The sequence below is a fragment of the Macaca mulatta genome, chromosome 13 (genome assembly GCF_049350105.2).
Source record: "Macaca mulatta isolate MMU2019108-1 chromosome 13, T2T-MMU8v2.0, whole genome shotgun sequence".
NCBI classification, from domain to species: domain Eukaryota; kingdom Metazoa; phylum Chordata; class Mammalia; order Primates; family Cercopithecidae; genus Macaca; species Macaca mulatta.
In genome coordinates, this window is record NC_133418.1 from 70,688,661 (window position 1) to 70,703,606 (window position 14,946).

At 43.0% G+C, this 14,946-nt stretch overlaps 1 protein-coding gene across 3 annotated transcripts in view; it reads left to right on the plus strand.

Annotated features, from left to right (window-relative positions):
- The first annotated feature begins 3,575 nt into the window (after positions 1-3,575).
- The window catches only part of PSME4 (proteasome activator subunit 4), a 107,075-nt gene continuing 95,704 nt past the window's right edge, over positions 3,576-14,946 (plus strand). For all 3 annotated transcript variants that reach the window (XM_015112361.3, XM_077959617.1, XM_077959618.1), the window contains exon 1: positions 3,576-4,049. In XM_015112361.3, the coding sequence (XP_014967847.1) occupies positions 3,808-4,049 (242 nt within the window). In that variant the 5' untranslated portion in view covers positions 3,576-3,807. The remainder of the gene's footprint in view (positions 4,050-14,946) is intronic.

Consider the following 14,946-nt stretch of genomic DNA (forward strand, 5'->3'; position numbering starts at 1 on the left):
ACAGGAAGAGACCTTACTTTGCTTGCTCCCCTAATTTCCTCAACTTTTCCAATTCATATGTTTCTTTCTAGGGAGTTCAACGTCATCTGGGACTGCTTCTTTGAAATCCTTTTTTTTGTTTTTCTTGAGACAGAGTCTCACTCTGTCGCCAGGTTGGAATGCAGTGGTGCGATCTCAGCTCACTGCAACCTCTGCCTCCCCAGTTCAAGCAATTCTTCTGCCTCAGCCTCCCGAGTAGCTGGGATTACAGGTGCATGCCACCATGCCAGGCTAATTTTTGTATTTTTAGTAGAGAAGGGGTGTCACCATATTGGCCAGGCTGGTCTCTTTGAAATCTTAAATCCAAACATTTCTATTTTTCTAGATCCCTTGCTCAGGTGAATCCTTTCATCTTTACCTTATAGCTCATCAGGATGTAAGTCTCTTGACATCTCTCTAGTCCTTCCCTATTAGCTTCTACTCTCTTCACTTACACTTTAACCAAACTTAGACTTTACTCTCTTTCAAATATTCTCAACTCAATTATCTCTAGAGAATTCAGGGAGATAATGTAGGTAAAGCACTGGCAGAAAGAAATGCTCAATGAATGGTAGCTAACACCACTACCATCACTACTAGCAACATAAAAAACATTCTCTTGATCTTTTGTCATTCTAGTATGTCACTAGTATATACTGTATGTCACACAATCTTGGCCGCTAAATAGTATTGGGGAAAAAAATCACTAAATTGTGCAGACAGATAGATAATAGTAAATTCAAGCTTCCAGCCTTACCTGACAAACAATTCTAACTTTTAAAATCAGTTCTCTGAATTTTGAAACTACTCGAGGCCTTCTTCAATTTCCTCAAATCTACCTACCACTTCCCCATAATTCTCATTCTCGTTTCATAGGAAAAAATAGAAACGATAGAAAGAACTTCTTCAACTTCCAGTACCAAACATTCCTGCATCTGCACCTATCCTTCCTTTCCTGCTTTCCTCCTATGACAACAGAAGCAGTTTGATTCACTTCTAAAGGTCAATGACTCCATATTCTCTCCCACTCTTTGTCGTCCTTACCCACGTATCTTTAACTTCTCTCTCCATTGGCTCCTTTTCATCCATATATAAATATACCTAAATATGGCTGGGCTCAGCGGCTCACACCTGTAATTCCAACACTTTGGGAGGCCAAGGCGGGCAGATCACGAGGTCAGGAGTTCCAGACCAGCCTGACCAATATGGTGAAAGCCTGTCTCTCCCAAAAATACTGAAAAAGAAAAAAAAAAAAATTAGCCTGATGCGGTGGCACACACCTGTGGTCCCAGCTACTTGGGAGGCTGAGGCAGAAGAATCACTTGAACCTGGGAGGCGGAGATTGCAGTGAGCCGAGATGGATCCATTGCACTCCAACCTGGGCAACAGAGTGAGACTCAAAAAAAAAAAAAAAAAAAAAAAGAAAAAGAAAAAGAAAAAAAATACACACACACACACACACACACATATATATCCCACATTCAAAAATCCCTCTTTGTATTCCAAGTACCTCCTCATCTCTTTCTTGCTTTCCCTACCCCATTTTTAAAAGATTGTCCATATTTGCTGCCTGTATTTATTCACTTCACGTTTGTCCTTTGTCACCATAATCAGATTTCCATTCTACACTCCAATGAAACTGTTCTTATGTGCTTTATCAATAAACTATCCAATAAACCCTTTTCAGGTTTCACTTCATTTGACCTGTTAGCTGCCTAAGGTAGGATTGTTCACTTCTCCATATGAGACACTCTGGTTTTAGTAATGCCTAGTTTCCTAGAACTCTTCCTCTCTCTTACTGCTTTTTGTGAATACTCTTTGTGGCCTATCTTCCTTTTCTCTGTCTGTCCTTAAATGTGGGGTTCCTCAGAGATTTGTCAAGGGCCCTATTTTTTCATACTGTATATTTCCTTCCCTCCTGTCATCGCTAATCCATATCTCAGTTTAGATCCCCCTCCTGATACGTATGTCAACATACCCATCCCATAGGCATTCTGCCTCCCAAGCTGTTTCTGCTGTGTTCTTTATCTCATTGAAGGACTTCACCTATCTACCCAGCGTCATCTTGTCTCTTTCCTTTTTAATTTTCCACTTTCAGTCAACTACTAAGCCCAAGCCATTCTGCTGCAGTAGCTCTCAATTTCAACTGACATCCAGGCCATAATTATGTCACACCTTAAGGGGTCCTCCAGTTCCCAATCTTGTCAGTTGCAACCAATTTTCCAGACGAAGCCAGAGAGCCGGAGTGAATTTTTTTTTTTTTTTGAGACGGAATTGCGCTCTTTTTGCCCAGGGTGGAGTGCCCTGGCGCGATCTCGGCTCGCTGCAACCACTGCCTTCCGGTTTCAAGCGATTCTCCTACCTCAGCCTCCCGAGAAGCTGGGATTACAGGCGTCCGCCACCATGCCCGGCTAATTTTTTTGTATTTTTAGTAGAGACGGGGTTTCACCATGTTGGCCAGGCTGGTCTCGAACTCCTGACCTGGTGATCCGCCCGCCTCGGCCTGCCAAAAGTGCTGGAATTACAGGCGTGAGCCACCGCGCCCGGCCGCCAGAGTGATTCTTTAAAAATGTAAATTATATCATCCCACTGCTATGCTTAAAATCTTTTGGAAGTTTGTCTCTAGGATAAAGTTCTGAATTCCTTAGGATTTCCTTCTCAGTCTCATTTCTCCGTCCCCTCTCTTACGCTATTTTGAAATTTGAATTTTTAGAATACATGCTTGCAGCCTCAAGAGCTGTTCTCTCAGCTAAATACGTGTTCTCCTCCCTCCTTTTTCTAATCAACTTTGCACTCAACCCTTACAGCTTAATTTAAGTATCACTTCTAGGAAACTGACACCCTCTCAACCCCCTAGTTTGAACTTCTCTGTAGAGTTTCTAAGGCTTCCTGTACTTATCTAGCAATTAAGAGCATTATCTTGTAATTCACGTCTTTATCTCTGCTAGACTAAGTCCTTGGGAGGGCGGAAACCAGGGTAAACTTTCCATCTCAATAGCCTAAACGGAGTGCCTTACACACGAAACAGTCGTTCAATTAGCATTTATTCAGTGAGTTAACGATTTTCTTCCTTGGAATGATGGCGGCCAGAATACCAGAAAGATGGGGACTAAAAGGGGACAGAATAATTAAATCTATAAGGAACAAGCGGGAAGGAGTAAATAAATCTATAAGGAGCAAGTGGGTACGTAGGCTTTTCCATAAATCCCTGTAACCTAAAAGCCGGGGCTGCTCGGCTAGGGGGACCAGGCCGACCTGGCGAACCTGTCGCCGCGACTGGGGCTCCGGTGGGCGCCGCCTGGAGTGCGCGACCCCCGGCGAAGCAGGACAATAGCTTGGAATTCGGCCTCGTGTTTCCGGTGAGGCAGCCTCGCGCTGGGCCGGTGAGGCCCGGGGTGGGGGCTCCGAGCCGGGCCCACGGCAAGGAAGGCGCGGCCCGCTGGGCTCCAGCTGCCGCCACCACCGCCTCCCCCGACGCCGTCGCTCCGCCCCGCCCCGCCCCGGAAGTGACTTGAGACCGGTCCGGAACCTCTGAGCCCGGCGGCTGCAGCGTCACCAGCCGAGCCGGTGCGGGGCGGGCAGAGCGGCCGCTGCCGCCGCCAACGAACCGGGAACCGCGCGGGGCCCAGCAGCACGCCGGCCAGGGAAGGGGGCCTAGCGATCGGTCAGAGGGCGACGGGCCGCCGGCGGCCGCAGGGCGACGAAGACGCGGAGGAGGCGGAGCCCGGAGAGGGGTGGGGGTCGGGGAGGGTTAGGGTGGGAGGGGGTAGGGGGGGTGTCCCTGGGCTCATGGAGCTGGCCGAACGGGCGAGAGTCGGAGAGCCCCCGGAGCCGGGCGGGCGTTCCGAGCCGGGCCCGCGGGGCTTCGTCCCGCAGAAAGAGATCGTCTACAACAAGCTGCTGCCCTACGCCGAGCGGCTAGACGCCGAGTCCGACTTGCAGCTGGCCCAGATCAAATGCAACCTGGGCCGGGCGGTGCAGCTCCAAGAGCTGTGGCCCGGGGGCCTCTTCTGGACCAGGAAACTCTCCACGTAAGTGTGCCCGGGCCTGCAGGCCGGGCCGGGGGGAGAGGCTTAGTGAGAGGTGTCGGGGATGGGTGCTCTTTGTCCAGAGGACTGGACCCTTAGCTCTGTCCTCGCTGGAGCTGTCCCCGAGCGGTGGTCCCAGGGTCGTGACAGAGCCTGTGAAGCACTCAAGCTGTCCTCCCTGACACTTTCTTACCGGGATTCCCGGGTCCTCACCAGCCCTGCACGTCCTCTCCATCTGCTTCTCCCGAAGTGTTCGGGTTGTTGTCTTCCCACCTGGGGGGACCTGGGGAGCCCAAGGGCCCCGGCCCCGAGGGAGAGAGGTGAGCCTTTCCCAAGGGTCCTTCGTGGATCTTTGCGCATAGGAGAGGCGGGGCAGAGAGGATTTGCCTTTGGGGGAGTTCTGTGACTTCTCTCCCTGCTTCCTCCGGTTCTTCCTTCCCCTACGATCCCCGCCTCTTCACATCTCCGTTGGCGTCTAGTAACTTTCTGAATGGAAAGGAGACCATTGGGAAACTTAAGGGTTCTGCTTTTTTGGGGCCCGCTCAGACCTGGCGGAGTTGATCGAAAAGGTTGGTTTAAAGTCAGACTTCATTCTTGAGCTTAACGTCTTAGACGTTAATGTGGACAATGTTGTTTAAGATCCTAAGGATTGTGTGTTGTTCCTGTTGTGACATTTCTTTTGGAGAGGCCTTTAAGATACTGAGGAAAGTAGGGAAGAGTACTGTCAGGATGTCCACGGCGATACTCGTATCAGGCTTGTGTTAATATTTTGAGTTACTCAGATTAACATAGATTACCTGAATCAGTTTCAGGAGTTCTGTTTGTAAACTAGCTTCAAACTATAGTGTCACTGAAATTAGGAAAAAAACAAAAAACAAAGAATAAAAATACAGTGGGGGAGGAAAGGTTACATTTACCTGCTGGGTGGGCATCTTTACTGTGTCGGAAGAGCTTTTTAAGAAATAATTTTGCTGTATCTTGTTTGGTTAACTGTACATAAAATCTAGTAACATGGTATGTTCACGCATGTGGGTATGGATGGGTGAACACACAAGACCTAAGTCACTCATTCAGTGTTTACCCAAATCTACTGATTGAACTGAGTGATGACTCAGGGTTTTGTAATAGTTTTGTCCATATTTCTTCACTGGATGATTCTCGTCTGCCAATTATTAAGGAGCCTCTGACAAATTTCTCATTTCCACTTGAGGGGTGGGTGGGAACTAAAATTAAAAAGAAGCAAAACTGAAACATGTAATTTGCCCTCTTCAGAGAGTGATCATAAAATGTCAAGGTTAACAACTCTCCTCCTGACTACAGTATAAAGAAGTTTTTGGTGTTAACGATCCTTAGGAGAATGGGGGTGAGGGGCGGCAGAAGCAGGAATGCAACAGGGAGAACCACGTTTAGTCAAAAAAAGAATACTTCATAAATAGTTACAATCCAAATGCTTTTTGAAGTGAGACTCCTAGGTTTTTGTGTTACTCAGGCACAGTAAAAATAGTCACTTTGTTACAGTGATTCCCCATTTTAATCACTTGGATTAGACTTGCTGGGAGAATACCTACCATTTTTGGGGATGCAAACAGCTTTTTTTAGATATGCAGTATATACATATGCCATGGTGCGAAGGCATATCTGGTTTGGATTTATGAACCTAGAATCTACCAAGGCATACTTAAACATTGTTTTCTGAAGTATTTATTGTTATCAAGTTTGGTAAATTAGCACTCCGGGTTTTGTTATTTTGGCTTATTAGGTAAAAGTTTTTACTTAGAAAGGGCTAAAAATAACAGTGGAGCTAATGTTTGGTGTTTAGGGCTGGATTGCTGATGGCTTAATACCCATGAACCTATAACCATTTATATCTAAATAACCAACAAGAAATGCTATCGGGTAAAATTTTGTTTTGGTGTAATGGTTAAATGCTGGAAACTGATTCTTGGTATTGCACTATGAGACATTTTGAATGCAGTGGGACATGTTGTGATCTTGGGTGTGTTTTTTTCCTAAGTCATGTTAAGGTGACCTGTTTATAGTTGTGCTTGTTTTTTAAGCCTTCTGTGTTGCATAAGTGAACATCTGAATAATGCCAAAACGTGTGACGAAAGCTGAGTGGTGATCATATTTAGTACTTCGTAGAATAGAAAGTGGTAATGAAAAGAAATCTAGTTTCTCCCACTAGCCCTGAGACTGTGGGAAAGTTACTTAATCATGTGTTTCAGTATTCTTGTGCGTGAAATGAGGAGATTGGACTAAATAATTCTTTTTTTTTTTTTTTTTTTTTTTTTGAGGTGGAGTCTTGCTGTTTCCCAGGCTGGAGTGCAGTGACGGGATCTTGGCTCACTGCATCCCCTGCCTTTGGGGTTCAAGTGATTCTCCTGCCTCAGCCTCCCAGGCAGGTGGGATTATAGGCGAGTGCCACCACGCCTGGCTACTTTCTTTGTATTTTTAGTAGAGAGAGGGTTTCACGATGTTGGTCAGGCTGGTCTTGAACTCCTGACCTCAAGCAATCTGCCTGCCTCGGCCTCCCAAAGTGCTGGGATTACATGTGTGAGCCACCGCACCTGACCTGGACTAAATTCTTGAGAAGCATTTCTACTCTGGTATTCTGCAGTTTTATTTTTTTAATCCTGTCAAGCTTCACATCAGTCGTTGTGTGTATCTTTCTACAAGAACTGTTTGAATAATTTGTAAAATACTAGAAACAGTTGCATAGATCAGGTACATTCCTAAAGACCAAAGTGTAAATGCAGTTGAGAGTTACTGGGACTATCTTGCCAATCAGAACTGTGCACCCCTAATCTGGACATCAGAGGTGTGTTTGGGACCAAGTTCTGGTTTGGGAGGTTCTCAGGCTTTATATTTGGTCCCTCTTTTTGACTTTTTTTTTTTTTTTGGAGACAGTCTCACTCTGTCGCCCAGGCTGGAGTGCCGTGGCAGTATCTCGCTCACTGCAACCTCCACCTCCACCTCCCCTGTTCAAACGATTCTCCTGCCTCAGCCTCCTGAGTAGCTGGGATTGCAGTTGTATGCTGCCATGCCTGGCTAATTTTTGTAGTGTTAGTAGAGACGGGGTTTCACCATGTTGGCAAGACTGGTCTCGAGCCCAGGTGATCTGCGTGCCTCGGCCTCCCAAAGTGCTAGGATTACAGGCTGAGCCACCGCGCCCACCCTTCTTTTTGACTTTTTTCTTCATTTTTAGTAGTTTCAATCCATTTCAAAACTTGCAGGTCTGTTTAGCATCTCTGAAGAAAGGTTATTTCTATATTTTCAAATACTTTGCCATGTGATATAGGCTTTTTCCAGTGAGATATAGACAGTTTAATGTACTAGAACTGGTCAAGAGAAGTTGTGTGATGTAATGTATCACAAGGCAAATTTTTAATAAGGGAGGAAACAAATCAGAGAACTTGAAACAAATTAGAGAAAGTAGGAACAAATTAATGGTCTTTGGACAATGGCAGACAGCTCAGCTGGACACTGTAAGTGAAATATTGGTAGATAACTTGTATGGCCCATGTAGAGAATGAAGGGAGTTGAAGAAAGGTATTCTTAAAACTTGATTTTGTTACGCCTGTAATCCCAGCACTTTGGGAGGCCGAGGCAGCCGGATCATGAGGTCAGGAGTTCGAGACCAGCCTGACAAACATGGTGAAACCCCATCTTTACTAAAATTAAGAAAATTAGCCTGGCATGGTGGCGTGCTCCTTTAATCCCAGCTACTCAGGAGACTGAGGCAGGAGAATCGCTTGAATCTGGGAGGTGGAGGTTGCAGTGACTCCGTCTCAGAAACAACAACAAACAACTCAAAAAACTTGATTTTGCCCCCTTGCCTTTCTGGACCTTTCATGAGAGGCAGTGAGTGCTAGTTAGAACACCTCAGGTTATCTGTACGTGAGGTGTATCTGGCCTTGCCACCAACATTATTATCTTTTTTTATTTTTTTATTATTTTTTTTTGAGACAGAGTCTTGCTCTGTTGCCCAGGACAGAGTAGCTGGGATGCCTGGCTAGTTTTTTTGTATTCTTAGTAGAGACAGGGTTTCACCATGTTGGCCAGGCCAGTCTCAAACTCCTGACCTCAAGTGATCTGCCCGCCTCGGCTTCCGAAAGTGTTGGGATTATAGGCATGAGCCACCATGCCCTGTCTAACATTATTATCCTGGTGAGAATTTAGATTATTAGTGGGTTTTCAAACTTTAAATTTAGTAGTAGAGTGTTTTATTTTTTGTTTTTATATTTTTTGAGACAGAGTCTCACTCTGTCATCCAGGCTGGAGTGCAGTGGCACAATCTCAGCTCACTGCAACCTGTGCCTCCCAGGTTCAGGCAATCCTCGTGTCTCTGCCTCCAAGTAGCTGGCATTGCAGGTGAGTGCCACCACACCTGACGAATGTTTGTATTTTTAGTAGGGAGGGGGTTTCGCCATGTTGCCCAGGCTGTCTCAAACTCCTGGCCCCAAATGATCCACCCATCTCGGCCTCCCAAAGTGCTGGGAATACAGGCATGAGCCACCACGTGGCACCAGTAGTGGGGTGTTAAAAAACCAAATTTTGGCCAGGCGCGGTGGCTGACGCCTGTAATCCCAGCACTTTGGGAGGCCGACGCAGGTGGATCACAAGGTCAGGAGTTCGAGACCAGCCTGACCAACATGGGGAAACCCTGTCCCTACTGAAAATACAAAAAAACTCCACAAACAACTGGGTGTGGTGGCGGGTGCCTGTAATCCCAGCTACTCAGGGGGCTGAGGCAGGAGAATTGCTTGAACCCGGGAGGCGGAGGCTGCAGTGAGCCGCGATCGCACCACTGAACTCCAACCTGGGTGAAAGAGTGAGACTCTAACTCAAAAAAACCAAAAAATAAAAATAAAAAAAATTTTAAAAACCCCAAAATTTTAAACATGAAATTGGATTCCTCAGGCAAATTAAAACCCCACTCATTAAAAAAAAAAAAGAAATACTACTTCTTGATAATAGAACTTCTGAAACCTCCTGAGGGCTCCAAAACACAGTTCGAAATATCTCTTGGGTACATTGGGTATCGTGGCTCACGCCTGTAATCCCAACACTTTGGGAGACTGGGATTTCTTGAGGTCGGGAGTTCCCTGGCCAACATGGTGAAACCCTGTCTCTACTAAAAATACAACATTTTGCCGGGTGTGGTGGCACTCACCTATAATCCCAGTTACTCAGGAGACTGAGGCAGAAGAATCACTTGAACCTGGGAGGCAGAGGCTACGTTGAGCCGAGATTGCACCACTGCACTCCAACCTAGGCAACAGAGGGTGACTCTTGTCTTAAAAATAAATAAATAAATAAATAAATAAATAAATAAATAAATAATAACTTGGCCTTTCTAGCTCTTTGTTCTTTTTAAACTGATCTGGAGGAAAGGGAGGGAAAAGGATGGAGAATAAGGGAATAGGTTACTGTTTCCTACAGTTATCCTATCCATGATTCTCGTGTGTGTGTGTGTGTGTGTGTGTGTGTGTGTGTGTGTGTGTGTTTCAAACAGAATTTTGATTTCAGTAAAGTATGTGGGTTTGGTGTAAGATGAAGCAAATTTAGATCCCTTGTTTGCTACAGTGACATGTTCTGTATTGTTTTATGATTAAGTGACTGTATTATACTGTGAAGTCATTTTAATTGCTAATTAAAACTGTGGCAGCTTTTAGAATTGAAAGTACAGTTGTTTAATTATTATTACAAATATTATGTAGCCTTCCTAGATTGATTATCCCCGTTGAAACCACATAATGTATTTAATTAGATTATGTAACCACCAGAAACTTAAGTGTAGTCAAGGTATGAGTTATCAAATACACCAACCTTCTCTTGTGGAAAGTAGTAAGTGGCCACAGGAGCACCCACATTCGTATCATCCCCGTGTTGGGAAAGAAAGGAAATGATAACTGCTGAATCTTTATTGTCTGGTATGAGGCATCTAAGAGTGTCTAATATTTGAGTATTGAAATTGAAGTATACAATAAATGCAAGTGGTTTTATTTGTAAATGAATCTTGAAATCTTGACAAATTACCAAACTCATCAGTGAGAACCAGTTAGAGTGATAGGTTTGTCTTTGTTATTAAGTGATCATTCAAAATGGGAACCCAAATTTCTTTGTAGTGAGAAAGTTGATTTTCCATAAGGGGAAAAAAAAGGAACTGATTTTGGAGAACATGAATTTTTTTGATAAAGTTGTATAATGTAATAGCACAATAAGACACATTTCATATTTGATTTTTTCAAAAATAATGAATTTTATTTCTGAGAGCAATTGTAGGTTCACAGCAAAATTGAATGGAAAGTATAGTTTCCATATACCCTCTGTCCCTACACATGCACACATTTGATTTTTCATGATGCTGTCACACATAAACTTTTATTTGAGGCCCTTACTATTTTCCAGAGATCTCTCAGTAATTTCTTGAAAACAGCTTTTCAGTTTTCTTTTCACTAGTTAATTGGCTATTTCTTCCTGAACATCGTTGGCCAGTGAGCCTATGTATGTTTCTGATTTGAAATTTTCCAACATTTAAACTCTTTTTTCATTAAATATTTTTTATTATAAAAAATATGAAAAATATACAAAAGACAATAATATAATGAACCTCATCACCCATCTTCAATTAATTAACTCATGGCCAGTTATGTTCTTTTCATCATCCCCTTTCCCCATTGTTTTTGAAGCATATTATTTATTCATAAATGTTTCCAGTATGTATCTTTAAAGGAAAAGGATTTTTTTTTAAAAAGCAATACCAATACTATTATAAAACCTAAAAAATATTAACATCTGTTATCACTTTGATCAGTCTCATGAGGTTCTGCTTCTTTGCCAAATTGGTGATTTTACAACTGAGTTTCCATTTCATTCGGATTTTTTTGTCTAAGGTTTACTAGAATCAAATCTCATGGACAGAGGTCAAGAAAATAGCTAATTAATGAACACTTTCACATTATGACATCTTTCATTTCTGCCTCTTATCTTCGAAGACTTAGATTCAATCCTGGGGTAACAAGTATTCTCTTAAGTTACCTTCATTTAAAAAATGAGGACACAGAGGCTTATAAGTTAGTGCACAGTCATGGGTTAATACAATGTAATAGAGGCAGATCAGTCTTTGAATACAATTTTTTGAGTACATTGTGTGGACTGGGCACTGGTTTTGGCGTTTGGGATGTATCAGTGCAAGTTTTCAGACCCCTGGAAGTTCCAGTATGCTCTTTCTTTTAGTGTGTTCTTTTGTTTTTTTTGTTTTTTGTTTTTTTGAAGAGACAGTCTTGGTCTGTTACCCAGGCTGGAATCATAGGGAGTGCAATCATAATTCCCTGTTTTAACCTTAGGCTCCTGGGCTCGAGCGATCCTCCCACCTCAGGCTCCTGATTAGCTTGGACTACAGACATATACCACCACGCCAAGCTAATTTTTAAAGTTTCTGTAGAGACGAAATCTTACTATGTTGCTTAGGCTGGCCACCTTGGCCTCCCTCCCGAAAGTGTTGAGATTACATGCGTGAGCCGCTGCATATGATATGTGTGCCTTTTTTTTTTTTGGAGACTGAATCTGGCTCTGTCACCCAGGATGGAGTGCAGTGAGTGGCGTGATCTCGGCTCACTGCAGCCTCTACTTCCTAGGTTCAAGTGATTCTCCTGTCCCAGCCTCCTGTGTAGCTGGGACTACAGGGGCAGCCACCATGCCCGGCTAATTTTCCTATTTTTAGTAGAGGTGGGGTTTCACTATGTTGGCCACGATGGTCTCAATCTCCAGACCTCATGATCCGCCTGCCTCATCCTCCCAAAGTGCTGGAATTGCAGGCATGAGCCACCGTGCCCAGCTGTGTGCTTTCTTTCAGTGCACACTTTTATTCATTTAGGACAGACTAGGCCAGGTGGTAATGCCATCAAAAAATTTGAAGAAAATAAGAATTCTGAATGTATTATTTGAAAAGAAAATCTCATTCTGACCACTGTGTTTTAATGCCTTACTTTGAGGCACTAAGAAAGGCAGTTAGAAGAAAAGAATGTACCGTTTGATGTTCTTCTGAGATCTGAATGTCACTTAAGAATGGTTTTCCCAAGTGTTCTTTCTGAAGTGTTGTAAAATAAAATTGTATTTGAAATACATGTTTTTAATTGAAGTGGACGCAGATTTTTACTGGTTTTTTGGCAAGCTTGTAAATAAGCATATAACTATATAACTTCTAAGAACTGTTTTTCTTATCATGGAACCTGGGAATTAACTTTTTTCTGGTAAATGATACTTATTTTTAGAGAACCCCCTTCTCCCTTGTAAAAAGTAAAGAAGCAGTTCCTCTTGGAAGACTTTCCTCGGAATAAATAGTAACTTCTCTTAGAAGCAAAATTTATTCAAAGACCTGTGCTAACATTCTTAAGTATCTGCTAGCCGTAATAAAGAAATCAATGTACTTTATGTTCTTAGCTCCCACAATTTAGCCTAAATATTTGCCCTGGCGTGCTTATACTGGTCCAAGCAAGCATTAGGTTGTAGCCTGTTCCTCTTCCTTATTTGAAGGTGTTTTTACCTTTCTCAGCATTCCACATTCCTCCTTCCTTTGTTCTCTGCCTTTGCCTCTTTTAAAGTTAGAAGTTGCTAGCCAATCTGGGCAAATACAGAGTGTGAGGTCCCATTCCAACCAATGGAAATCGAACACAGCAGTAGGGTGGACACGTCAGGTTATAAATGACCTTGTCTCCTTTGTTAGGTGTACTCTCATGGCAGAACTGCTGGTGAGTGTACCCTTTCTGCAGAAAGTATAAAAATGACCTTGCTGAGGAAATTGTATTTATGTTCAAGTGCTGTTTCTTTACAGCACCGGGGAACAAGCATTTCAAACATCCCCCCTCCCTCCTTTATTTTGAGACAGGGTCTTGCTCTGTTGCCCAGGTTGGAGTGCAATGGCGCCATCACAGCTCACTGCAACCTCAACCTCCCAGGCTCAAGCAATCTTCCCATCTCAGCCTCTGGAGTAGCTGGGACCACGGGCATGTACCAGTACACCCAGCTAGGTTTTTATTATTTTATTTTTATTTTTGTAGAGACAGGGTCTCACTGTGTTGCCATGGCTGGTCGCAAACTTCTGGGCTCAAATAATCTTCCCGCCTTGCCCTCCCAAAGTGCTGGGATTACAGGCATAAGCCACTGCACTTAGCCCCTCTTCCCCCCTTTTTAAATACAAAAATCCAAATCTATGTTTCTGTCTAACCTTTGCAGAAAATTAGATCAAAATCTCATTCTGTATGAACACCAAACTGAGAGCATGGTAATAAAAACAGTAAGCAAACAACAGCAGCAACAGAAAACCCTTGCATTCATTGAGACCTGTATTGGAATGTTAAAAGCAGCACATACTATAAGTATTCCCATTCAGAACCTTGAGGTAGACTGCTTCCATATTTGGTTTACACTTAACATTTCTTCTCACTCTTTTTTTGAGACGGAGTCTTGCTGTGTCACCCAGGCTGGAGTGCAATGGAGCAATCTCGCCTCACTGCAACCTCCGCCTCCCAGGTTCACGTGTTTCTCCTGTCTCAGCCTCCCAAAGTGCTGGGATTACTGGCGTGAGCCCCCATGCCTGACTTCCTATGACTTTTAATTCTGCAGATATTCTGATTATTTTGACCTCGGGTTGCCTCTTCAGAGTATATCTTAAGTGCTGACAGCTTCCTAAACTTTCAAAGTCAATGACCACTTAATATATGATGAAAATTCGGCTAAAAAAATCAATCCAAAAAACTCTGTTAATGCTTTATTTTATCTCACTTTTACATGTTTCGTTTTCCAGGTAGTCTTAGAGTCTCATATCTGTCTTATTTGGTTGTGAGTTCTTGGCCCAAAGGAACTATTTGAGTCATTATTGTCCTGTATGTGTTGTTTGCTCTATAAATGCTTTTTGAATATAGAGGTAATTGATTGAAAATAGGGGAGGTGAGTTTATGAAAAAACCCTGTTACTTGTTCACTCAGTATTTCTGGCAGTGAGAAGCTTTATCTACATTTTTAACATTACATGTAATGATGAAGGACTTAGTCTTAGAATAAAATCACAGTAATTTGTTCCTGATCCCTTAGTTTTCTCTGCTACTTTTACCTCTCGTTTTTGATGTTTCTATATGGTGAAACCTTGGGAAGAGAAGGAAAAGACTGGAACCGATATAGCTGTAGTGAAGTGTTTATTTTGTGTGGGCAGGAGTTGAAGTTACTGCCTGAAATTAATTCAGGGGGTTGTTTAGAAATGTCATGGGTCATGGTAGTTTTCCTTGCTGTAAAATATTTGTCATTTAGCCCTAGCTGTCAGGGATTAAGCAGCTTTTTTTCCCCCCTCTTTTTTTTTGAGACAGAACCTCGCTCTGTCACCTAGGTTGTAGTACAGTGGCATGGTCTCTGCTCACTGCAACCTCTGCCTCTTGGGTTCCAGCAATTCTCCTGCCTCAGGCTCCCAAATACCTGGGACTACAGGTGCGCACCACCTGTACATACAAAATAATTAATAAATAAAAAATACAATAATAATAAATACAAAATACAAAATAATTTTTGTATTTTTAGTAGAGATAGGGTTTTGCTATGTTGCCCAGGCTGGCTTCAAACTCCTGGATTCAAGCAATCCACCTGCCTTGGCCTTCCAAAGTGCTAGGATTACAGATGTGAGCCATCATGCCCGGCTCTTAAGTGGCGTTTAAAAGGTCCTTATTTCTCACCATTTCTTTAAATATTTTACATTTTAGTAAAGTTTTAACGTGTAATTCCTGCATATTTCTCTTTGAGAAATTTTCAGTTAATCTTTTTGTTGGTAATTTGAATGGAACAATCTTCCTTGAACTCTGTTACTTTTTATCTGGATGCTCTACAGGAAGGCTCCTGACTTTTTTTTAAAA